This window comes from Microtus oregoni, unplaced genomic scaffold (assembly GCF_018167655.1).
Source record: "Microtus oregoni isolate MIOR12 unplaced genomic scaffold, Mior012 000000F_ref0000247, whole genome shotgun sequence".
NCBI classification, from domain to species: domain Eukaryota; kingdom Metazoa; phylum Chordata; class Mammalia; order Rodentia; family Cricetidae; genus Microtus; species Microtus oregoni.
In genome coordinates this window covers 29,533,726-29,557,973 of record NW_024543059.1, presented here as the reverse complement: position 1 = coordinate 29,557,973, position 24,248 = coordinate 29,533,726, and the positions used below count along the sequence as shown (strand labels likewise).

The following is a 24,248-nucleotide window of genomic DNA, read 5'->3' as shown; positions in this document are numbered from 1 at the left end:
TTTGGCTCTGACTGTCCCTGGGAGCCCCTGAAAGACTGAACAGGGAAGTACCCCTTCTACCCCCAAAGACAGACAAGACAGACAGACAGAGAGACAACGAGAGAAAGAGAGAGAGAGAGAGAGAGAGAGAGAGAGCGCTCCCTCTGTCTCCCATGGCCCAAGAGATGTTACCTACTCAGACTCTCCCCAGTTCACCTCCATAGCTCCATTCAGCCCTCCATAGTCCCCTAAAAGCTACTTGACAGCCCTCTATGACTTCCCTACAGATCGTCACCCCACTAGTCCCCACAACCGCTCACACAACTACATCCCCTTAAGCTTCCTTCCCACAGCCAACGCAGCCTCTTCAGGCTCCCGCTCCAGGGAAGGACTCTGCCCATGACAGGAGTCCTTGCCTGTATCGGCAGCCCAGGGAAGGACTGAACAGGGGCCCGGTACCACACAGAGGGGCCCTGGCACTTCCTGGGGTCGCGAAGGCCAGGAGGATGGAATGGTGGAGCAGGACCCGACAGACTGACGTGCCACAGGGGGCCCGGGTTCATAAACGTGAGATAAACATGACCAGAAGGCAAAGGGCTTTCAGCTCCAGGAAAACAGGAAAAAGGAGAAAGCAAACACAGGCTCATCCTGAGAGAAGACAGAAAATCAATCGAGTAAGTTCACTGTCCACTAAGGAATTCCCGAGAGAGGAGATGAAGGAAGAGGGATTCACAAAAATAATAGACGGAAACACTTAGGGCTGGACCGAGTCCTTGGATGGGATGCAGGTGAAGGAACGACCTTAGAGAGAGGTGCGTGCAAGAGCACAAAGCAGCAGGGAGCGACACTCCACAGATTTCAAGGATGGTAAGTCACTCAGACTGAGGACCCGGGCATCAGACTTCCCGTCTGAAGCAATGTATGTGCAATAGCGAAGACGCAATGTTGAACCTCATTCTCTATATAGTGGGCCCAACTGTCAGCTGAGTATGCAGCAGAATAAAGGTGTTTTCAGATTTTTAAGGTCTCAAGCACAAATAGTAAACTAAAACAAATCACACCTCCTATATGCCTTCTTGGGGGTGGTTACTGAAAGATGTATTCCAGTAAAGGGAGAAAGTTAAGCAAGGGAAAGAAAGATGTGGGATTGGGACTACTTACTCAGTGACCCACCCAAGCAGGTGGAGTCCCAGCCCAACAGGGAGTGGCCAGATGAGGGCGGAAGGCAGGGGAAGCCAGGGGTGGCACAGGAAAGTTGTGGTGGAATACACTGCCATAGTAACAAGAAAGGGACAATTCAGAGCTAGAGAGAGAAAAATGTGGGCAACAAAACATTGCTTCTCAAAGTAGGCTCAAAGTAGGCAAAATGTCACAGCTTTTGGCTCCAGGGTGGAAAGGGAGTCAGTCATCTAATCTCCTTTTTAAAACTTAAAGATATACATACACATATATATACACATGCATACATATACATGTGTGTGTACATATGCATACACACATATGCACACACACATATGTGTATGTGCAGGAGGTCATGAGTGGCTCACAGTGGCTGCTGAGAACCGAACCAGGTCCTCTGGAAGAACAGTGAGTGCTCTTAATACCTGAGTCATCTCTACTACTGTTTGTCTGTTTATTCTTTAGAGACAGGTCTCCCTATATTGCCAAAGTGGGCAGAGAACTCCCGAGGAGCTAGAACTAGGAAGGACAATGGGATTGGAAAGATGGTTCAGCAATTAAGAGTTCTTGTTTTGGTGAAGACCCAATGTCGACTCCCACATGGCAGCTCACTGTACCTCCAGCTGCAGGGGGATGTAACCCCTCTGGTCTCTGTGGGCACGTGCCTTCACATGTATACCCCCACACAGACACACATAATTAAAAATAATAAAAACAAGCCTTTATAAAAAGAAGAATGACAAGACACTTGGGTGCTGTAAGAGACTTATCTTACTAATGTGTGCGGGGGGGGGGGGGGGAGGGCAAGGAGGAGAGCTCTTTCACCATGGGGGTTTGGGAAGGGCTCTTACTTTTTAAGGTTTTGTTCCGATGTGTTACTTTCACTAACTTTAAAAACTGGAGGGCATAAATCAAATTACTTCAAAGTCTCTGAACGCCTTGACTTTAGCACTCTAAAAGAAAAACGTCTGCTGTTGGGCATTTTGAAGCACTTCCGCCAGCATTTTCTCAATCAGTTCTGCAACCATCACAAGATGTAGACCGTGTGTTTCTTTCTTCCTGAGGACATACATAGAGGAAAACAAAGCATCTCCGATGGTTACCCCAGGGCCAGATGCCAGCAGGGAAGAGCAGTGAGCACCTAGCACCCTCCTTCAGGTGTGACCCTACACACACACACACACACAGAGAGAGAGAGAGAGAGAGAGAGAGAGAGAGAGAGAGAGAGAGAATCCTTCTCTAGACTCAGCTCAATGAAACCTGCTCCTATTTAAGAAGTTTCCCAGCAAGCACCAGGCCCCTTCTCCCTGCTGAAGCCAGATCATTCTATTTTTACTCTATGTCTCTGAATGGCTCAATTCCAAGCTCAGCAGTGATCTGGGTGCCAGACTCCTTGGCAACATCCCTCCTTTGGAGCACCGCTCTGCTCTGTGCAGGGAACAGCATGGTCACTGCCATCTGCATACCCGTGGTCCTCACAGCGACGGCAGGGATAGCCTTCCAACCACCTTGGGCGTGCCCAGAATGCACAGAAGACCCTGTGTGTACCCTGTAAAACTCCAACATATGGAGCACAAGCAGAGGGAGAACACGGCCCTTCCTAACAACTTTTAAGTGTAGTATGTGGCCTTTGGAGCCACCTGACTTCATAGTTAATCTTCACCATGGGGTTTCATAGTCATGGTTTAGACTCAGTTTGGGCTACTAAAACAAACCATCATTCACCAGTAACTTAACATTAATTGCTCACAAACCTGGTGGTCCAGATGATCAAGATGAAGGTGGCTCAGATCTGGTGTCCAGACTTACAGAGTGCCAACTTCCTCTCTGTGCCCTCAAACGGCCAGGAGAGATCATCTCTTATGAATGTACCAATCTCATCGTGAGCATTGTATAATCACGAGTGCTTCCTGGTGACTTTAATTCATTCTCTAGGGACTGAGAGGGGCGGGCGACATTCAGCCCAGAGCAGGCAAAGCTACTGGGGAGGCTGGCAAGGCTGGGTGACTCCCACTTGAGAATTGACTCGGAGGATGGGGTGTTCAATTCCTTGTCCCTTTCTCATGCCACTGTGCTGGGGGACAGGGAGATGGGGCCTGAAGCACATCTGTCCTCCTGTGGACTCCCGTTGGGGGCATCTAGGGTGAGTCCCACCCATCCTGTTCTCCCTAAGGGCAGGCCATGGCAGCTGGTTGATGGTCGTGGGTGGTGCAATGCGGCACATGTCACCAGCTGGCCTTGGATGAGCTTTTGCCTCAGACAAAAGAGTATTGTTGTTTTTCCTGATGTGAACTCTACCTGAGCAGTTTTGAAGCTTTAGAGAATGAAAGTAGGTAAGTACCACCTGTGTCTTTGGATGCCTAACAATAACTAGACCTGCAGTTTGTGACCCATGCATCTTTCTTCTATGAAATGCGTAATACAAACATTGAATACCTGTACATAAAAAGTGTATTTGTGCAGAGCGGTGGCGGCACACACCTTTAATCCCAGCACTCAGCACTCAGGAGGCAGAGACAGGTGAATTTCTATAAATTCAAGCCTGGTCTACAGGGCGAGTGCCAGGACAGGCTCCAAAGCTACAGAGAAACACCCCACCCCCGGCTCAAAAAACAAAAACAAACAACAAAGTGTGTTTGTTCCAGGCCAACCTGATCTATAGAGCGAATTGCGAATTCCAGGATAGTCAAGGCTGCACAAACTGTCTTGAAAAACAAACAAACGTGTGTGTGTGTGTGTGTGTGTGTGTGTGTGTGTGTGTGAGCCAGACATTGATGCTGGATATTTGCTTTACTCCTCATCTTATGACTGGAAGCAGGGTCTCTCAATGAACCCAGCACTCTGGCTGGGCACTGCCCCCCCCCCCCCTTTACAGAGCTGCTAGGGATTCAAGCCCAGATCCTGTGGTCACATAGCCAGCCCTCTACCCAGGGAGCCATTTCCCCAGCCCCAAGAATGTTTCTTACAGGATGTGGTCCCCTCAGAAATAAGCTGGATACTGTGTGATCTTCTGAGTAACTACTCACCCTGGACCTTTAGGAGGTTTTAAACGTTTCTTTTTTTAGTATTGCATAATTTAATATCTGCTACATTCACAGACGTGTGTGGGAAGGACGAGGAGGAGTTCAGACTGACTCCTCCCACAGCACCAGCCTGCTGGTGATAGCTGTGTGTGCCTCTCCCGGTCCTTCATCCCCACTGCAGAGGTATTACCTGCTTGGATCTGATGTTTAAGACTCCATGAACTGCCACCTGCTCCTGCCATGGTGGAGCTCACTGGGTAGGAAGCTCACCGGCCCAGGATGGGGAAGATACTGTTGAGCTAGAGAACAAAGCCATTTTCCCATTAAGACAGAGCTACCCTCTGGGAACTGATCTTGGAGACCCCTCTGAGATACCTGTGGTTAAGAGAAAAGAGCAGGGCACAGACAAAAGGCAGAGGTAGCTCTGTTTACTAGAGAAATCATGTATTGACCTGTTACCTAAGCATCAACAGCTTAATCCTACTGATAGCAACACCATGAACAGAGAGGACAGTGCATTCAGTGGAATAAGTCAGACACAGGAAGACAAGTGTCACATGACCTCACTCACATGGGGGGGGGTCTGCTGCAGAAACTGGGAGCAGACAGTGGTCATTGGAGGCCAGGTCAAGTGTTCAGTTGCATGGCAGGGTGTCTAAGTTCAACAATAATGTGGGCCAGAAGAAAGGGCTTTGAATGTTCTCATCATCCTGATGTGACCATCATGCAACATGATGCAGGACTACGGCACACTACGTATAGTTATTAAATTATTAAACAGCTTCCTTAAAAATGAGGGCCTGAAGCTTGCCAACGGGGACAAGTTTGCCAATGTCAGTATTCTGCATCCTCAGCATCCTGATTCCAGGAGGTCCAAGTGGATAAATACAGACAGACCCCTGGGAGAGGAAGTCATTGTTGGTTGACGTCATTAAGGGTCCTAAAAGGAGAGTCGGAATCCCACTGTGTCTAGGCCTAGGACCCCAGAGACAGTAGTACTTCATCTTGGAGGACATAAGAGGTATTGGTTGAAGGCCCACTATTGACTGGGGCTTAGACCCTGGAGAAAAGTGGCCAGAAAAGAGGTAAGTATTGAACTCTGTGTCATGGGGTGGGGGGACTTCCTTATGTTATCAAAAACTGGGCAGGTGCAACCCCACATAGGTTATAACCCAAAGCTCAAAGCAACAAATCTCTGGCCTCTATCAGCGGGGTAACCTTGGGAAGGTTACTTTACCTCTCTGGGCTTATCTTTTCTGTGATATGAATCAGAACGACTCACACCTCCTGCTGGGGGTGCTCACAGGACAGCACCCGGCCCACGTGTGTGCAGATGTATCAGACTGAAGCGGAAGTGGAGAAGCTGAGCTGGTTGCTGCCCCAGGCATCTAGGTAGGTACGTAGTGTGAGCCAGACAACCCCTCATCCTAGGTTAGTCTTGGTCTTCATGCACACTGAGACAACCCTGCAAGGCTACAAACTGTTTCTCAGAAGCGTCTGGGGATACAAGCCAGACCCTGAGGGGCCTGAAGGCTTGGCGCATGCCCTGCTCTGCTGACTTGGCTTCTGGCCTCTTGCTGTCTCACTGTGAACTTCACCCTCTACAGACAACAGTCCAGACCTGCTTCCCAGGAGGGAAGAAAACCCAGAATATGCCTGGCTGGCTGCTCACATCATATTCAGTGTGTTCAAGATGGGGAGCCCAGCCTGGTACCAGCACCGTCCAGGGCTGCACGGTCACTGCTGTGATGAACACTGAGCATCCTTACAGGGATGGAGAGGAAGGGTGGTGCCCATTTCCTTTACCTTTGATTCCAGGGAAAGGAAAACCATGAAGGGCCACACAGGCTAAAGAAATATTCAGTTCTAGGAGCCATATGGGAACTGGGGCCTTCCCACCCCTTCTGTGCCTTAAGTGCAGCCTGGCTACTGCCCTGTTGCAGACTCAGAGGGGTGCACGAAGGACATGCAGGCTGAGAGAGGTGGGGAGATGGGCCTGGATTACTAGGTAGGTCTGCTGCAATCACAGAGACAGGCAATGCCAGAGGAGAGAAGGCGCTCCCCTGATGGCTTAGAAGAGACAATGCAGTCACAAGTCAAGGAACGGACATGCACCCTCAAAGCCTCCAGAAGGAGCTAGTCATGCTGACTTGACTACAATTCAGTTTGGACTTTTGACCTTCAAAGGCTTTGTTAAAAAAAAAAAAAGTTCATTGTGTGTTGCCTTAAGTCTGTGTCTGGGGAAGCTCATTAAAGCAGTATTAGGAACGAGTCCAGGATGGGCCCTTCGGTACTGTCACCTGTCAAAACCTGCCTAGTCTCTATACCACTGCTGTGGCGTCAAAGTCCTTCACCCTTGTTGGCGCAGGACAGTCAGACATGATGCGGCTGTTGGAAGTTGGGTCTTTACCTGATCACACTGTTCGCACGTAGCAGACCTCGGGAGTGTTGCTCACAGTCTATCAGTGTTCTATCAATGGGTGTATGAGACCTGATGGGGGAGGTGGAATCCTCTGTATCCTCACAACAAATCACGTGCATAACCTGCGATTTAAGATCCTCTGCAAGCAAACGGAGTGTTTCCAGGGGTCTGCATGATTGTGCCCTGGGAAACCCTAAAAGCAGAGCAACCCATCTCATGCCTGATCAACTAGTCTTCTAGAGCGCAGCTTTCTCCGCGGTGTTCCTGCCAAGCAGTGTCTCACCATCTGCTTGAATGCCTTGAGCAATGGGATGCGTCGCTGTCTGTCTGTGGAACTGGTACCAAGGGCACTGCTGTGGTTTGGATACCGCTCGTTCCCAACAGAAAGTCATGCTTGAGTTTAACCATGGTGAGGGGTAAAAGAGGTGGACACTAAACCCAACTGTGATGTTTAGAGGTGTTTGGGAGGTGGTTAGGAGCAAAGTCATTGGGGTGAAGCCCCTCCTGATGTGGGATCTCTCTCTGTATGCTGTGAATATGTTTTATTACCATTTGTTAATAAAGAATGTGCTTTGGGCCTATGGCAGTGCAGAATAGAGCAAGGCAGGAATTCCAAGTAGAGAGAGAGGAAAAAAGGTGGAGTCAGGGAGATGCCATATAGCAGCCAAAGGAGACAGATGCCCCGAACATTGCCAATCAACCACAAGACACAAAATAATAAAAATGGGTTAAGATGTAAGAGCTAGCTAAAAAGACACTTATGCTATTGGCCAAACAGTATTGTAATTAATATAGTTTCTGTGTGATTATTTCTGGTATGGGCTGCCAAAAATCAAAAGAACAGCCTCCACCTCCACCCTCCCATGACTGGCTGGTTGATACATAAAAAAGAGAATCCCAAGGTATATATGCACATACGTACCTCTAGGTATGGGCCAGGAGCAGTGCAATCAGATGTGAGCAGTAGACCTTGAGTCTGCAGGAAGGGCTGAGCTGAAACAAACCTCTTCTTTGTAGCTAACACTTACCATGACACCACATTCCGCACAGCCAAGGACAGGCTAGCACACATGGTAAGTCCATCCTTTTTTTTTATTTTTTTAAAATATTTATCTATTTATTTATTATGTATACAATATTCTGTCCGTGTGTATGTCCACAGGCCAGAAGAGGGCACCAGACCTCATTACAGATGGTTGTGAGCCACCATGTGGTTGCTGGGAATTGAACTCAGGACCTTTGGAAGAGCAGGCAGTGCTCTTAACCACTGAGCCATCTTTCCAGCCCCATCCTTAAAGATGGCCGACTTTCAACCCCTCACCAGCTGCAGCACTTGGGAGAACGAGCCCTGCACCTCACCTGGGCAGAGTTGACCCTGTAGATAGGGGTCCCGGGTGAGCCAGCCCTGAGGGCGTGGGAGGGTTATAGCTGCCACTCTCTCCCTCTGTTTGTGATGTGGTGGTAGGGGTGAAGGATGCCTTCCTCCCTTGCTCCTACTGCCTCCAGATGTTGAGGGAACTGACCTTCCCCATTATGAGCTGCAACACTCCGGAAAACAAGCCCTGCACCTTATCTGGGCATGAGAGATATGGACCCACCCCTCATCTGTCGTAGGGGTGGGAAAGGAACGTCCTCTGCCCCACCCCCACATCTCTATGCCTGAGGCAGGTGGAGAGCTGCTCTGCCCCTCACCATCTGCAATACTCTAGGCCCTGCACCTAACCTGGGCAGCAGGGTAGAGCCAACCCTGTTGGCAGAGGTGTGGCTGAGTCAGCCCCATAGGTGTGAGCATGGGAAAGCCATCCACACTACTCAGCTATCAAGTGACAGTGTGGTGGGGGAGAGAAGTCTTCCTTTACCCCTCGACCCTTTCCACCTGTCACCCCCCTTTACCAGCTGCAACCCTCAAGAAAGGGAGCCCTGCAGTAGAACTGTCCCTGTTGGCAGAGGCACAACTGAGCTCCAACTGGGGATGTGATGTGAATGGGACATCTAGCCACATTCCCCTCATCTGCCATGCGGTGGTGAGGGCCAGGGAAAGATGCCCTCCCCACCTTGCCCCTGTCACCTGTGCTTGGCTAGCAAACTGCCCATCCCCCTTACCAGAGGCAGCACTCAGGAAAGGGGATCCTGCACCTCGCCTAGGCAGCACAGCCGAGCTGACTGGAAGTATAGGTGGGACTTCTGGACAGAGAGAGCTCTGGGAAGGAGAAACGTGCATCGCTAGCTGGACACAGAGAGGCAAAAAAATTATGGGTCAGACGGTAACACATAGATAAATAGAAATGGGTTAATTTAAAATTATACGAGCTAGCGGGACAAGCCTATGCTAAAAGCTGAGCTTTCATAAATAAGAAGTCTCCGTGTCATTTTCTGTGAGCTGGAGACCCAAAGAAAAATCCGGCTAGACTTGACTCTATTGTCAGGGGTACGGGTGAACTGTCCCAGCCCCTTATCCGCCATACGGTGGCGTAGGTGGGGAAAAAATGCACCGTCATCACCCCTTGCCACCTGTGCCCGTGAGAGGTGGGAGAACTTGGCCTTGAGCCTCCAGTTCAGCACTCAGGTGAGCGGCCCCCTCTACCTCACCTGGGAATACAGTAGAGCCGGCCCTGATGGTCCAAGCGTGGGAGAGCCAATCCTGAGGGCTGGAAAGCAGAACTGGCCCTGTCCCTTGCTCATTGCTGCAAGGGGTGAACTGGCCAGGGAAATGCAGGAGAGCTCAGCAGGAGAGAGCTGGTGGGCTGACCAACCCTGTAACCATCCAGGCCCAGAACCAGGGTTATGAGTTGGCATTACCCCAATACCCACCCTATGACCTGCAGGAGCACATGAAGGGGCTGGTCCTGCAGACCCGAAGCCGCAGGACCTCCACAACACAGGGCAGGTATCTAATAAGAGTCCCAGTGACGGCCCAGCATCAGTGGTGTGGCAGGACCTGAGTCCCCAAACCAGACCAATGACTCTGCAATGAACACTTGCGAGTAAAGCTATCTGGACATAAGGGTATACGTGTGATCTACTCTGTCACACTACGGCTTCCATGATAAGATTTTTCCTTTTTTTCCTCTTAAATTTATTATAATGAGGGTGGGGATGTAAGGGCAGAGGGCAGATACGAAGGGATGGGGAAATGTATGGGATGGAGATGCGTGATGTAAAAGATACAAAGAATAAAAAAACTAAAAGAAAAAAAAAGGGGGGGCCAAATCTGTTCCCTGGGATGATGGTAGCCTGCCACATCCCCAATCAGACACCACCCCTCCCCTGACCTGGACGCAGGCAGATACAGCACACCACCAAACTGTCACAAACTGCAGAGGGGCCTTTCTTCGTCCCAAGGTGACAGAGAGGATATGCTACTGGGATGTAACATGTACTGATGAATTCCACTTTCACGTATCAGTAAAAATCGACGCTTCTTAGAGGATGTGTTTTGTTTCTCTTCTACTATTGGGGGCTCCTCAAGGTCTCAGGGGATCTCTAGTTCCTGAGGCGGGCTGTCAAAGCTGCTTCCCCCTTGGAAAGAGCTCTCGGCAATGACGTCATGACTGACAGGCATTTCTTTTTCCTGTCGGTATTTTTAAAGCATCCAGGACCCTTTCCCCACACCGTTTATGGAAGGAGACCTACCCTGTAGTTAGCGCTATCTGCGGAAGTGCCTACACAATAAGGGAACATTGCAGAGGAGAGGAACGATGTCGTCGTAGTCCTGAGGCAAGACTCCAACCAAGGACCCGGCTGCAAAATATCTTGTGCCAACAAAGGCTTCAAGAGGAGTGCTTGCTGGGTGCACACCTTTAATCCCAGCACCTGGGAGGCAGAGGCAAGCGGATTTCTGTGAGTTCGAGGCCAGCCTGGTCTACAGAGCAAATTCCAGGACAGGATCTAAAGCTACAGGGAAACCCTATCTCAAAAAACCTAACAGGAAGTTTATCTATGAATGATAATATGTTTGGGTGCTTTCAGCACACATACCTATCCTGATCTTAGAAACCAGTGTCTACCAGGAAGTGACTACAGAGTTAGTGTAGCTTCAGGAAAACCATCTTCAACTGAAATGCCTTCTTTGGTTAATATTTAAGATTTCTTAGTGCAGGGCTGGAGAGATGGCTCAGTGGTTAAGAGCACTGCCTGCTCTTCCAAAGGTCCTGAGTTCAATTCCCAGCAACCACATGGTGGCTCACAACCATCTGTAATTAGGTCTGGTGCCCTCTTCTGGCCTGCAGACATACACACAGACAGAATATTGTATACATAATAAATAAATAAATTAAAAAAAAAAGATTTCTTAGTGCAGATTGAAATGGCATACAGCATGGATGTTCACTCTGGATGAGGGCTGAGGATGTGAGCCTCAACTATATCCTCTTAACCCACAAGCTACTGTTGTTAGAGACTAGGGGGCAGACCCAGTCACTAGTCTGACCCTGCTAGCTGTTCCTTTCCATTACTGGCATCCCGGAGTAACCATGGACAGGTAAAGATCACACGGCACTTGGCCTCTGGTGTTACAACAAATCTCTGTTCTCTTCCCCAGGCAGTGAACTTTGGCTTGTGACCAACCACAGAACTTTTGTGGCTAGAAACAGGGATTTTCTAGAATCTTAGACAAAGGGTGGCTGCATCCAGGTAAAGTATACATGCTTATGGGAACATTATAGTTTGAGTTGGAAGCCTCCTCCGTGTCTATGTGAAGAGGTGCTCCCCAGGGTGGTAATATTGGTAGATGGTAGAACCTAAGTCCTTAGATCATGACGATGTGCCTGTCAGAGACATAGTGGGAACCGGGCTCCCTCTCCTCTTCCACCTCAGGGAGAGGTGAAAGTGCTTTGTTTCACCACCTGTCCCTCTTGCTTTGATACACTGCCTCCCCACAGGCTTACAGCTAAGGAGTCAGCTGGCTAAGGAAGAGCCCTTCTTCTTGGGCTTCATTAGCCCATTTGCTACAGTGACAACAAAAAGAATGCTGGAGGAAGCATGGAACCCTCTGGGGACATGGGCGTCACATCCTCCTGTGTCCTTTCTGCCGACTGCAACGAAGAGGAGGGAATGTTAGTGAATTCCAATGTCCCCCACACCCAGAAGAGACCCCTCTGTCCTCAGAGATCTTGTGCAAAGCCCCAGCTAAGGTTCTGCACCTCAACTCAGTGGCTGGAGTTTCTCCAGATTTTAACTTGTCGCTCTCCCAGAGTCTCTGTAGACCACACCCTTCAAGTGTGTCCACCTAGGCAAATAAAATAATGAATCATAAATTTTATTTCAAAATGTAAACGTCACTAAACATGCATACATGTTAAAACAATAAAATTTACAATTTCATTAATTTTTTTCTTTTGCATAGGACATTACAATATAGAATCTATGCCTTACAAAATACATAACAAAGTTTTATCCGAGCAAGCCAAGGCCAGATTGGGAACTATACAACTGTAATACTTCACTGTAGTGATCCAGGAAAGACGGAACATGGCCTTTGGAAGCATGTTGGGAGCTAGGGTAGTCTTTAAAAAAAAAAAAAAAAAGAAGTTCCTATAGAAAAGAAAATCTGGAACTTGATGGAAATGGCCTTGGACCCTCAGATTTTGCCTTGGGGTTTTGGCAAAGGATCCCACAGAAGTTCCGCCGATGGCTTTGCACGAAAAACAGTCACCTGGGCCTAGCCAACAAAACCGCAACAGAGATTTCCAGTCACCAAGGAGGATAGGAGCTCTGACGTCACAACGCACCAGGCACCCGGGGCCTCTCCAGTATGCAAGGGAGAACAGAGAGGTCCTTCCACTCACATACCAGGGTAGTCCTCCTAAATTCAGGTCTGACACTGGAGAGATGATCAGGCAGCGTCTGAGAAGTGGCCCCAGCTGCTCCTGGGGAAGGGCTACTCTGAAGTCTAGGCTCTCAGTTCTGACTATGGCAGCCCGGCCCACAGGTGATCAGCTCACAAGCTGACCCTGTTAATGCGAACGGGGCAGCCCCCGCAGGAGCTCTAGGGAAACAGCAGGGAGAACCCCCGCCCCCACGCCTGATCTACGTTTCCTGCCCAGTCCCAGGGATGTGGGGGAGGTGTCTTCTTTTGCCATCCTGTTTGTTTCTAAACAAAGTAGTGAAGTTTTAAAGCTGTGTGAGATTGGGGGATGGGGGTAGGGGAGCTGGGCTGGGCTAGAGTTCCAGGACAAATCCACTAACCCTGTAGGGGGCGAGGGGTGGGGGGAGGGGTGGGGTCAACAGAAACCAAGCAAGCCTCCTTTCCCTGGTGGACTGGGGCCTCCAGGCCAGTTCTGCTCCTTTCACTGGAGGTCAGTTGGTCAGCCAGAGGAAGGGCCTCTCCCTCAACAGTGCTCAGGCCCGTATCAGTAGTTAGCTGGATTGAGCATCCATGTTTGGGTACAAAATTCTCTGGAATGTGTCCAGGACAAACCTTCAAAGACTCAGAATGAGGAAAATTAGTCAGAGGACCTGGCTCTTCCTAGTGCCATCCTGATTTCAAAACAGTGAGTCCACATCTGGATTTCAGCTTTGAAAGACATGGCCACCAGGACTCACATAGGAAACTTTGGACAGCAAAAAAAGATGTGGGTGACCTATCAAGCATTTCTTACTGATCGCAACATGGCTATACATAAACCTTTCAGCACTGTCTCTGACCGAACGGCCTTTTGTAAAGTGTGTGTGTGTGTGTGTGTTGGGGGGAGGGGGCAGCAACCAGTAACACCTGTCAGAAGTCAAACTAGATAGCCTTGTAAACAAAGCCACAACCAGGAGTGAGAAACGAGGCCAAGCTATTGCTCAGATTTGTCTTACGTGGAAGGTGCCCCTACTTCGTGGAGACCCCAGATGAAGCTCTAGGAAATGCTGTGACCTTGTGCGTGTCGTAGCACCTGCTTCTGGCTAGAAAAGGGCCAGCCTCCTGGACAGGAAGTCTTGAAAGGTAACCCCGTCTGTTCTGCCACATTTCTCTGGGAGCCACAGAATGTCATCTTCCCTCTTCCCCACATCTAAACACCCTTCACCAGGGACACCAGGGTGCGCGTTTTTGCACCCGGGGAGGCCGCACGCTGGTGAATCCTGTGTCTGTCCCAGTGCTGGCCTCAGAACCAAATTGAGATGGGATGGGCTGGAAGTGGGGACTTTGCACCTCTGGTCCTGTGGGTAGGGGGCATGGCGGGATACAAGTAGGGCCACACTCCCATCAGGGGCATCACTGTCCATCCCTACATAGCACCCATCAAGAGAGAACCTAGGGCCCTCTTTGAAAAAGGGCTGTTTTCTGTATGGCTGTAGGATTCAGTAGGCATTTGGGGAACAGACAGTGACCCCCTAATATGGCTGATGCAAAGAGGGACGTTTTCATTTGGGACATGAGCTAAACTCCAGCCCCCTGATGGCTGAAGTCCAGAATTCCATGTAGACACTGCTACAGGGAACTCTCCCTTCCTTCACTCAGGCACTTTCATTGTGGGATCTCTGCCTCCTGTCCCTAAAAAAAAAAGGGATTTGACTTTTCAGTATTATTTCTGGGCATCCTATAGGTTTCTCAGTCAAACTGAAACCAGAAAGTATGGCCATAACCGCAAAAACTCAAAGGCCCCGCACCAGACCCAGGCTGGGAAGACTCTGCTGTACCTTAGAAGGAATCCCTTGTTTATGACGAGATGGGGACCTAATGAGAACTCACTGGAAATGAGTCGAATCATGTTCCTCCCCTCATCCCACCCGCTGATGAGATGAACCGAAGCCCCAAATGATATGGGGGGGGGGGTCCATGAGGGTTGTCTTGGCCCCATGCTGAAGGACCACACCCTGCCATTAAAGGAGAACCACTTTGGGAATGAAGACACGTTCATTTGCCAAAAATAGCCAACGCCTGCATATTTCTGTTTTAAGGCAACGTTACCCTTCCATCCATCAGATGGAACAGCCCTGGGTCATTCAGAGGAAAAATTAAATTAAGTGCTCTTTGGAAACAGCCTACGCCCGCTTTCCCTCCCCCACCCCCCAACCCACTCTACAACAAACCAGCTCTTTCTTTTATTCCAAGATGATGGGGCTTAGAGTCCTTTTTTACCCTTCCTAAGTGCAGACAGTGGCTGAGTTAGACAGCCCCCTTCTGTGACTGTGCAGGTAGAGCACACGGAGGCAGCTGGCTCTTCCCAAGGAGCGGCCTTGGCTGGCCTTGGGGGCACACTGCTGCTTCTCTCTGTCTTCAGAACCATAGATGTAGGTGCACCAAAGGACTTTGGAATAAAATTCCTGAATCTGGAATGTGAATTCCTGAGACGTGAAATGTGTTCAGAGTGTGGCTTTCTCCGCCTCACACAAATGACTTTGGGAGGGGCTACACTTTGGAACTCAGCGCGGAAGATCGCCACACCCCAAGCACCCAGGGTTCCCTTCAGTCAAGGTCCCAGCCACTGCGTGCGTACTCCAGTCTCCTCCCCAGATGAAATGCAAGCAGAGCTATCGCCAGCTCTGCTCTGGACCAGGACAGGGACCATCCCCCAACCACCATGTTGGCAGCAACAGCCCAACTCGGCACCCACTGTGCCACCAGAAGCCACCATATGCCATTAGCCTCTCAAAGCTGACACAGGTAGTCAGAAAGCGGTGCCCCAGGTCTACATGTGAGCCACATGTCAGCAGTCACAAACTGCAGACCGGGCTGGGCACGGTCTCTGGGTTTTTCCTGTGCTGCCCTCCCACACTTGTGTAAGGGCTGGCTGGGGTGGAGGCAGAATGACCACAACCAAGGCACTCTGGGCCCAGGAAGCCCATCTACGGCCCTCTGAGTCACAAGGGCTGATCCTCCATATCAAAATGAAGAGAGGTCTCTGTAAGACACCCCAAATCCATCCCAAGCCCACCCAATCAATACATACGCACGCGCACACGCGCACACACACGCACACACATACACATATATATCCGATCAGACCTGGGACCTTATGTTCTTAGGCCCCAGTTCTCGGGTGAAGGGGAAGAAACGCCTGGGCCTCTGCAGGATGGGAGTAGATGGACCCTCCATGGACCTGCAGAAGAGCAATCAGGACACGGTCTTGCCAATGAGGCCCAGCACCTGAATCCAACACAGCAGCCCAGGTCTGAACTCCAGGAGAAACAGGTCAGGCCCGGCTTCTACACCAGCTGTTTTCCCAGCAGTCCCCTCCCTGTCCCTGCCCTGCAGATGGGTGTGGCTTGGGTCCTCCGAGGCAGGGCAGGCAGAAACTGGAGGGAAAGCGGGAAGTACAACAGGGGTGAAACTGGGTGTTTGCTAAGTCTGCACTCAAGGTTCTGAGAAGGTGATTCCCACAACTGTCATATGGTGTCCCCCGCCCCCAGAAAAGCAGAATCCTTGTTTCTCCAGCATCATCCCAGTAGCATCTGCTGCTCTGCTCCAAGGAGTTCCACCAGCAGTCTCTGTGGGATGTGTGAGTGCTGCCACAGGCACAGCCACACACAGACTGAAGAGGCAGAGGCCGCATGATGGTCCTGCTTCAAACAGAGGCGCCTCCACAGTGGCCCAGGGCATGGGAGTTTGGGGGAACTGGATGAAACAACACCAATTTTGGGGGAAGCAGTTTCAGCACAACATGCCCAGGGCACTATTTCCCAGTCTGAGAACATGGTGTGATGGTGAAGGGTCCCAGGTGCCTTCTGTAGGGCAGGCAGGGCCCAGGCCGCCTCCCTGGGTTGTTGGCAGCAATACTGTGCCAATCCAGGCAGGGTTTGCATCTGGCCTCCGTTTTTCTGAGGATTTCTGGAGGCAGAAAGCCAAGCAGGTAGACAGGCAGGACCACCTCAGAAGGCAGATGTCCTTCTCCACGGTTCCACAGGCAAGTGCTCCCACGGTCTGTCATGGCTTCCTGCATCCCTGTGAGGTGGCCAGTCCCTCAGACCCACCTGTTCTCTAAGCCAGGCCAAGGGGCAGAGGTGCCACTGAGTGGTAGCAGGAAGGGGGCACAGGCCTTTCAGGGCCTGCTGCAAAATCACAATATCGGTGGCCACATCTGCTCCCAGCTGGCCTGTTCTGCCCCAGTGTGATTCCCAACCTCACAGAAAACTCCAGAGTGCAAATCTATGTACAGAGTAAGGCGGCAGAAAGGCGTGCCCTCACTGACCTCGTGGACCGCGTCCATCCCTGAGAAAGGGGGGGGTTTCGACACCGCTGAATCTCAACTTCGTGGATTGCTCTATTGTGCAATTTGTGGGTCGTGTATATATTTTTTTTGAAAAAACAATTTTTTTATGTTAAAAATTGACACCTGAGGTGAAGAAAAGTGTTTTGCTGTGGACTTTTCAAGTTCACTCAGCTTTCCTATTATCAAGGGGGCGGGGCGGGGCGCGGTCCGGGCGCGGCGGGTGCTCAGGGCGAGCTGGCCGGGCTGATGGTGGGGCTGCTGGCATCGGAGCGGCTGTAATCGCTGAGCGAGCCCGTCCGCGAGCCCCCACCGCGCCGCTGCAGCATGCCCGGGTGGAAGTTGGCATGGCGACGCGCGTGTTTCGTCAGGTGGTCGCTCCGCATGAAGCGCTTCTCGCAGATGGGGCAGCTGAACTTCTTCTCGCCCGTGTGCGTGCGGTAGTGCCGCGCCAGCTCGTCCGAGCGTGCGAACTTCTTGTTGCACTCCTGCCAGCTGCAGGCGAAGGGCCTCTCACCTGTGGGAGACAGGGGCAGAGGTTTTAAGTCTCGGCCATGCCCCACCATCTAGTCAAGCCACTGCCTCTCACCACCCTCGAGGCCCATTTTCCCATCCTGTGGACAAGCTCTCAGCCCGCACCTGAGATGCAAGCAGATGACAGGGCTGAGGAAGACACACAACATGGCCGACTAGGCAGTGGAGCTCAGACAAGGGAAAGCATTCCATCAACACTCCCCAGGCAGGACCAGAGTAGGAAGGGGATGCATCTTGTCTAGCAAGAGGGGGTCTGAGAGACCACTACCCAGAGTCTGCCAGCCCACTGGACCTGCTCTGACAGGGGTCCTAATGCAAGCCTGGCATGCAGCAGACTTCAAAAGGCTCCTGCAGACTCAGGCAGGATGACACACAAAGGTAATGGCTCAGAACGGGTGTGTGTGTGTGTGTGTGTGTGTGACACACACACACACACACACACACACAGCACGGAGCTAGGCAAGTGTGGAGAAGGTAGAGCACAGTGCAACTCGGGGTAGTGTGGACTCACTCACTCTGGACCCCAATCTATTTTTTGCTCAAATCAAGGGACACGCTAGCATTTACCCAAACTGTACAGATAGAGAAGGGGGGGGGGGAGGGGAAGACCAGCTACTAGGGGAGAAGCATTTGGTAAGCATTTGGTGGCACCCCAGAATGAACCCTATCTGTACTGGGGGAGCCACACAGCTGCCTTTCCTGCTTCCTTGTCCTACAGAGCCTCTAAGGAAGAGTTCCAGCCTTTCAAGTCTAGCAAAGGAAATCCACAGGGCCCATCCATCCACCTTAAATATAAACAGATACTTGGGGCCACCTGACAGCCAATGAAAATCACCAGCATGAAAAGGAGACAGCAACAAAGCTACCAGCTCCAGAGGAAAAGAAGACAGGAAACAAAAGAATATTAACCTAAAATTTCTGATTAGTATTCAACACAATCTGAGATACAATGGGATGCCCAGAGCAAACAATATCACAGGAAGCAAGTTCAGAAAAAAACAAAACAAAAAAAAGCACTGAGAAATTAGAAATATTCTAATTCCAAAAAGGTAGAAATATACTCAAGGAACTATCCTGAAAAACAAAACCGAAACCCCAATTCTAGAAAATTCGTGAACGCGGCAGTGTTCCATCCCCTGGTACTATGGAGACAAGGCTTTTTCCTCAGCCATTTTCACAGCATGGGGAAAGACACTGAGAGGCAAGGCAAAACCAAGCAGCCTGGGGCATGGCCACGATGGCTGCCTTTAGGTTTTCCAGGACTGTTCTGTGAGTAGACTGCTAGCCTTGCATGCAATTCTTGTTTCTGACAGACAGTGGAGGACAAGAAGTTGGAAGCTCCAGCAATCAGTACAGGGGCTTTTATCTAAGAAGAGGTACAGACAGTGGAAAGAAGGACAGTGTGCAGCCAGTGTGTGTGGTAGGGGTAGGGGGCAGGGAGAACAATAGGAGAGCATGCTGGGAAGATCGGGCGGAGGTGTGAGGGAAGTGCTAGGAGAAATCTCTGCATAATTACAACAGTGAGTAGAAAACCTGAGATCTCAATACTTAATAAGTGGTATGCGAGAAACAGGCATCAGACTTCCACGCCAGAACAAGGCACTACATGTCGGGCATACTGGACACACTGGAGGGCAGGGGATGGAGAGTTTACATCTTATATACTCCATCCAGCAAAAAAGGGGGGGGGGCACCAAGAAACCAGGGGTCAAGGGAGAGGCTTGGGGAGACAGGGCCCCAAGGCCTTCAGGGGATAATCCTAGGAAGAAAGCAATTCTTTGCAGAGAGCATGACCAAGATATTAGATAAATCTAAGGGCACGGACAAGGCACATTTCTTTCTTTTCTTTTTTTTAATATGACGATGAACTCCAGGAAATACAGGAGCAATCTGGACACACGACAACAACGACCATATTCAAAGCACACTAAAATGCCAGATGATCTTGTGCGACCAGTGAAGAGCTCCAAGGCTCCAGCTGCTTTTCGTAGGCAATGACTTATCTTTCCCAATGACCCCATGGGAAGGCAGAAGTAAATATAACTCCAGCACAGGCCTCAGTGGGTCAGCCTCACCCTACCAGTCACATAGAGCACAGCGCAGAGACAGGCGTCACAAACAAAACATGGCTTTCGAGGAAAGGTAGAAAGATACACAGTGGGATTTAAACAATATAATAACTAAAATTATATATTTGTCAGTTCAGGAGGAGGTGGGTAAAAGGGTAGGAGTGAGGTGAATTCTTAAATAGCATGAAAACAGATTAATTTGAGAAATTAAGAAACATATTATATATACATTATATAACACAGACATACATGATATCTATTTTATTATTATTATTATTATTATTATTAAACAGTACCCATCAGGACAACTAAAATCAGATCAGGGAACAGTGCTGAACTGAACACAGTTCAATAAGCCCTTCTGTGTTGCAGGCTGCCAGAGGTGAAGGTGTTTGCTTGATCAAACGTAATGAATGACCTACGTTCTATCCCCAGGACCCACACATTGGAGGGAGAGAAACAGTTTCCAAAAGTTATCTTCTGCTCTTTACACGTGCCATGCCATTCACATGTGCCACCACACCCCAAATTTAAAAAAATGTCTAAATACAATTTTAACAATAGCTAACCCAACCACAGTCAAAGAGATGGTAATGCTGAATATGCCAACTGGTTCCGGGAAGAGGGGCTTGTCAACAAGAAAGTGGGAAGTGGGTCACATGCTAATTCTATTCTTGGCTATTCACAGGGCCTATTAACCAGCAGCAGCATTTTGGGAAGTCTGCAGTCACCTGTATCAGGTCAAACTGCTTGCAGCGGGAGGAACAATGATTGAAAAGGTACAGCCAGCCGCTAATCCCCAGAATCTGAGAAGCAGCCTAATTTGGAAGGGGGAAAAGGGTCTTGGTAGATATAATTAGGGTAAGAATCTTTTTTTTTTTTTTTTTTTTTTTTTTGATTTTCGAGACAGGGTTTTTCTGTAGTTTTTGGTGCCTGTCCTGGAACTAGCTCTTGTAGACCAGGCTGGCCTCGAACTCACAAAGATCCTCCTGCCTCTGCCTCCCGAGTGCTGGGATAGGGTAAGAATCTTGAGATGAAGCCACAAGTTTCAAGAGGGAAGTAAAGGGGAAAAGGTGGTAAGGGACCAGGACCATCCATCTACAAATTCCCAGTTGCCAGCTCCAGCACTGGAAGAGAGGAGAGAGGCAAGAAAGAAGATGCTGTCTTGGAGCCTCCAGGAAGAGCCACTCCTGCCAGCATCTTGCTCTGAGATGTCTGGTTTCGTTTAGAGATTGAGAAGTAAATTTCAGCTGCTTTTAGCTATCCACTCAATGGATACAGGAAGCAAATATGCTGTCCTGTTCTCACAGTCGGGCCCACATGGTGATGCTATAGGCTATGTACCACCAGCTCTGGTACCAGGCCTGGCGTGTTCCAAAGTGTCTGTTCTTATTTGCTATCCCCACCCACGGGGTCTTCTTAGACTGGAGCAGAGGTGGGAGCTGGGTTCAGGGTGGAGACAGAATCCACTGAACTCAGCTTCACTTGGTTTCCTAAGAGGCCCCGATCTTTGTCTTTTTCAGGATCTTTCTGCTTGCGTTCCTGGAAGCATACGAGATGGGTACTATTACGGATGGGCCAGGTAATGGCAGGGCTGCAGAGAAGGGCAGCGAGTGTCTCACTGGGGAGGAAAGTGGGAAGGGTTTCCACACTTTCACTGGTACATGCTCAAGGCAGGACCTGAATTCAGGGCGTAATCCTCAACCCAAGAGACACCAGCCTCCCACCTGCTCTCTATGCCTCCATCAGCCTATTTAAAAAAAAAAAAAAAAAGTCTACGGGCAGAAGCTCAAGCTACACGCCCACCTCCAGTGGTGATATCCAAGGCTGCCAAAGATACATGTGAGTACTAGTATGTATAATGGAGGGTGAGTGAATGGGGGTGGGGGCCACAAGACACTCCATACTGCAGGACACATCCCTTGCACTATCCCTGTGAGCTCTCTGAAGAGCTTCTACGTGTGTGTGTGTGTGTGTGTGTGTGTGTGTGCGCCCCTGATACTCATTGCATTAGGAAAAACACAACACAAACAAGACCCAAGCACACATTCCAGCAGCTGCCCAGAGGAGGATGCCATCAATTATCACACAGCCTCTGGAATTTTCCATGGCATTCTAGGAAGAGCAAAGGTGGGTAATGTCACTGCTGTCAACAGTGCCACAGGCTCACGGTGCCACGAGAGGGTCTCAGGTGCCTACAGGTGCCCTCCAGCATCGCTCTGAAAGCGCTGCTCTGGACACTGGACTCAGGGTAGAGTGGCTGACCTAAAATATCACAGGACACACCATACAGACAATCCCAGCACACGGCTGGAGACCCCACCTCCCCGTCACAGCAGAGGGAGTGGGGGATGGGCTAAACAACAGTCCCAACATCCCCCACTGTCCTGCATCTGCTCTCCTGGGTACAACCAGCCCCCAAGGATAAGGTGTAGTCTAACTCAGAAAGGCACTGGCCCTCAAGAAGGTAGCCGGAATAGAGGAAGCTGGTCCCTATAGAAAGCCAGTCTTTTTGAGAAATCCCAAAGCTCTGAGGGGACCCCATTCTCAGAAGCTAAAAGGGACCAGGGGACAGGATGTTGTTGGGTGACCAATAAAGGTGCATGGGGAGGTGACTGGAGACACAGGGCAAGATGGGGGATCAGGCTTTGTGAAGGAAAACCCGGTGAGAGAAAGGGGGCTGGCTGCTGAATCTGAGGCGCTGTGACTGGGTGGGCAGGGAAGTAAGGGACAGAAAAGTGAAAGAAAACCATCCATTGAAGGGGACTGGGTCAGGGCTAGGCTGTGTTGGTGTCACAGGGTTGGGGAAGTGCCTGGGGAGGCACAGGAGTCAGAAGCTATAGGCCAAGTGAAAGTCCTAGGGGGGCTATGGAACAGGAATCCTGCATAGAGGGTGCAGGGGCTTAAGCCTTATGGGGGGACTTCAGAACAAAGCTGAGGCTGTGGGGGTGCAGTGTGTCTTGGGGATTTAGCCGGAGGTGAGACTGGCCAGGGGTACTTGGCTCGCCAGGATCACAGTTACATAAATGTTCCCTGGCGCCGCCGCGAGGCCGCTACTAGCAGCAAGCAGCACAGGGCACAGGCTGAGCGTGATTGCCTCATCTTATCAGGGAACACAACGTCCCACACGCTCTTGCCCAAGCCGCAGGCCTGGGCGGGAACAGCGTGTTCTCTCTCTGTGAGGCTGGCCGGAGGAGGGGGAAGCGAAGACAGCCCAGCCGAGGCTCTCCTCCCACCAAAGCCCTTCCTGGGTTTGGGCGCGCGCTGTCCCGCAGCAGAGGCGCACAAGTGCTGCTGGTTTCTCAAAGTGCTCCAGCTCAGAGTCTGAGCTCAGCTGTGCTGGATCCTCCGGTCCAACGGGCATGCTCCAACCAAGCACCAATCAGAGAGCTAAGTCTCACTGCCACTCACTCCTCCCCACCAGCTGAGGGGGCGACTCCAGGTTCTAGCAGCACCTGCACAAACCACAATGCCTTTCTGCTTTGTGTGGACCTCACAGGAGTAGCAGCATGCGTTTTTTTAGAGACTTTTCTGTTGCCCTCCCTAGCCCCATCCTACATGTGCTGAGGATGGGGCAGAACAACCTACTGCTTGATCTTGGTTTAGGGTTATTGCCCAAGCCAGCATCCAACTCTTATGGCAGAGGGAGAAGGGAGGGCCTGGGAGTGATGCCCCTCTGACCAGGAGACTCCCTGCAAAAGCAGATCATCAATATTATGCAGTATCCTAGATTATATGAAGAGCCCTCTGCAGGCTTAAGGAATCCATGTGGGGGTTAGGGAGGCGGGGCAGAACAATCAGAAGCCTTTAAAGAGATCCGACACCTACACCTCGCAGCCTCTCACGGGCTTGGCTACTCCATACCAGAGTGGGCTGTCATTCATCAGTAGACAGCTTTGATCTGTGGTCACTGGCTTGGGGCCACTTCTAGCTTTCAACCTCAAAAATGCCTTGAGATAGTCTTCGCTCTAAGAAGGCCTGCTTGTTCTCCTAGCAAAGCTCAACACACAGCTAAATATTTGGGATAATCAACTGGAGACCTCAAAGAAAAATTCTGGTACACAGCCTCACTGGGTATGAAGGATTGACTCTGACTAGTGGGAGGACTTCCCTAATCCTTAAGGGTACCATGTGGTTGCCAGCTAATCTGCAAATGATTTGCCTCCTTCACCCACAGAACAGGTGAGATATATATACCACGGGAGGAGAGCTGGCTAGTGGCAGAGCCAGTCACAGCCAGGACCCAGGACTCAGTCTGCATCAGGAGAGATGCACGAAGCAAGGAAACTGTCTTCCCTGCCCACATACTGCTGCTGATGCCCTGAGTTGCCATCTTACCTCTTTCTCAGTCACTGTGCGGGGTAGAGAATGACTGGAGGACACATGCCTGCTTGTAAGAGATATGTTTTTGTCACCTGTGGACTTGTATGCCTGAGCAAATGGGTGGCATGCAACAGAGAGAGGAACCACTGGCTATGGATGCTGCTCTTGCCCCTGACCCTACTTCAGGGCAGTCTGGCCTGCTGCTACTGTTGTGGGAACCAATGCCACGGATCGCATCATATCCCTACACCTGATCTTAGCCAAGAGGCTGAAAAGCGGTAAGCGCAGGAACGCACGCCATCCGGATGCTGGAGAGAGACTGTTACTCAACCTCAGACTCCACTATGGACCACTATGTGTCTTGACAGTTTCTGTGGTGGATGCAGGAATATTTCTTAAAGTTGGTGTTTTAGTTGTTGTAATTTGGCGTGGGATAATTTATGAATAAATAAATAAAATGTGTACAGAAAATAAAGTCAGAAAAGCTCTGCAAAGGAGCTGCCATGTCTGAAGATATAGCTGCTGGAGTGGGGCAGGAGGGCAGAGCCAGACTCAAACAAAGTGGCAACTCCATCAGACATATCAA

General features: G+C 50.3%; 1 protein-coding gene across 1 annotated transcript in view; it reads right to left on the bottom strand.

Annotated features, from left to right (window-relative positions):
- Positions 1 to 11,844: 11,844 nt before the first annotated feature.
- Klf13 (Kruppel like factor 13) overlaps positions 11,845 to 24,248 on the bottom strand; it is a 48,383-nt gene continuing 35,979 nt past the window's right edge. The window contains exon 2 of the mRNA XM_041659698.1: positions 11,845 to 17,253. Within this exon, the coding sequence (XP_041515632.1) occupies positions 16,964 to 17,253 (290 nt within the window). The 3' untranslated portion in view covers positions 11,845 to 16,963. The remainder of the gene's footprint in view (positions 17,254 to 24,248) is intronic.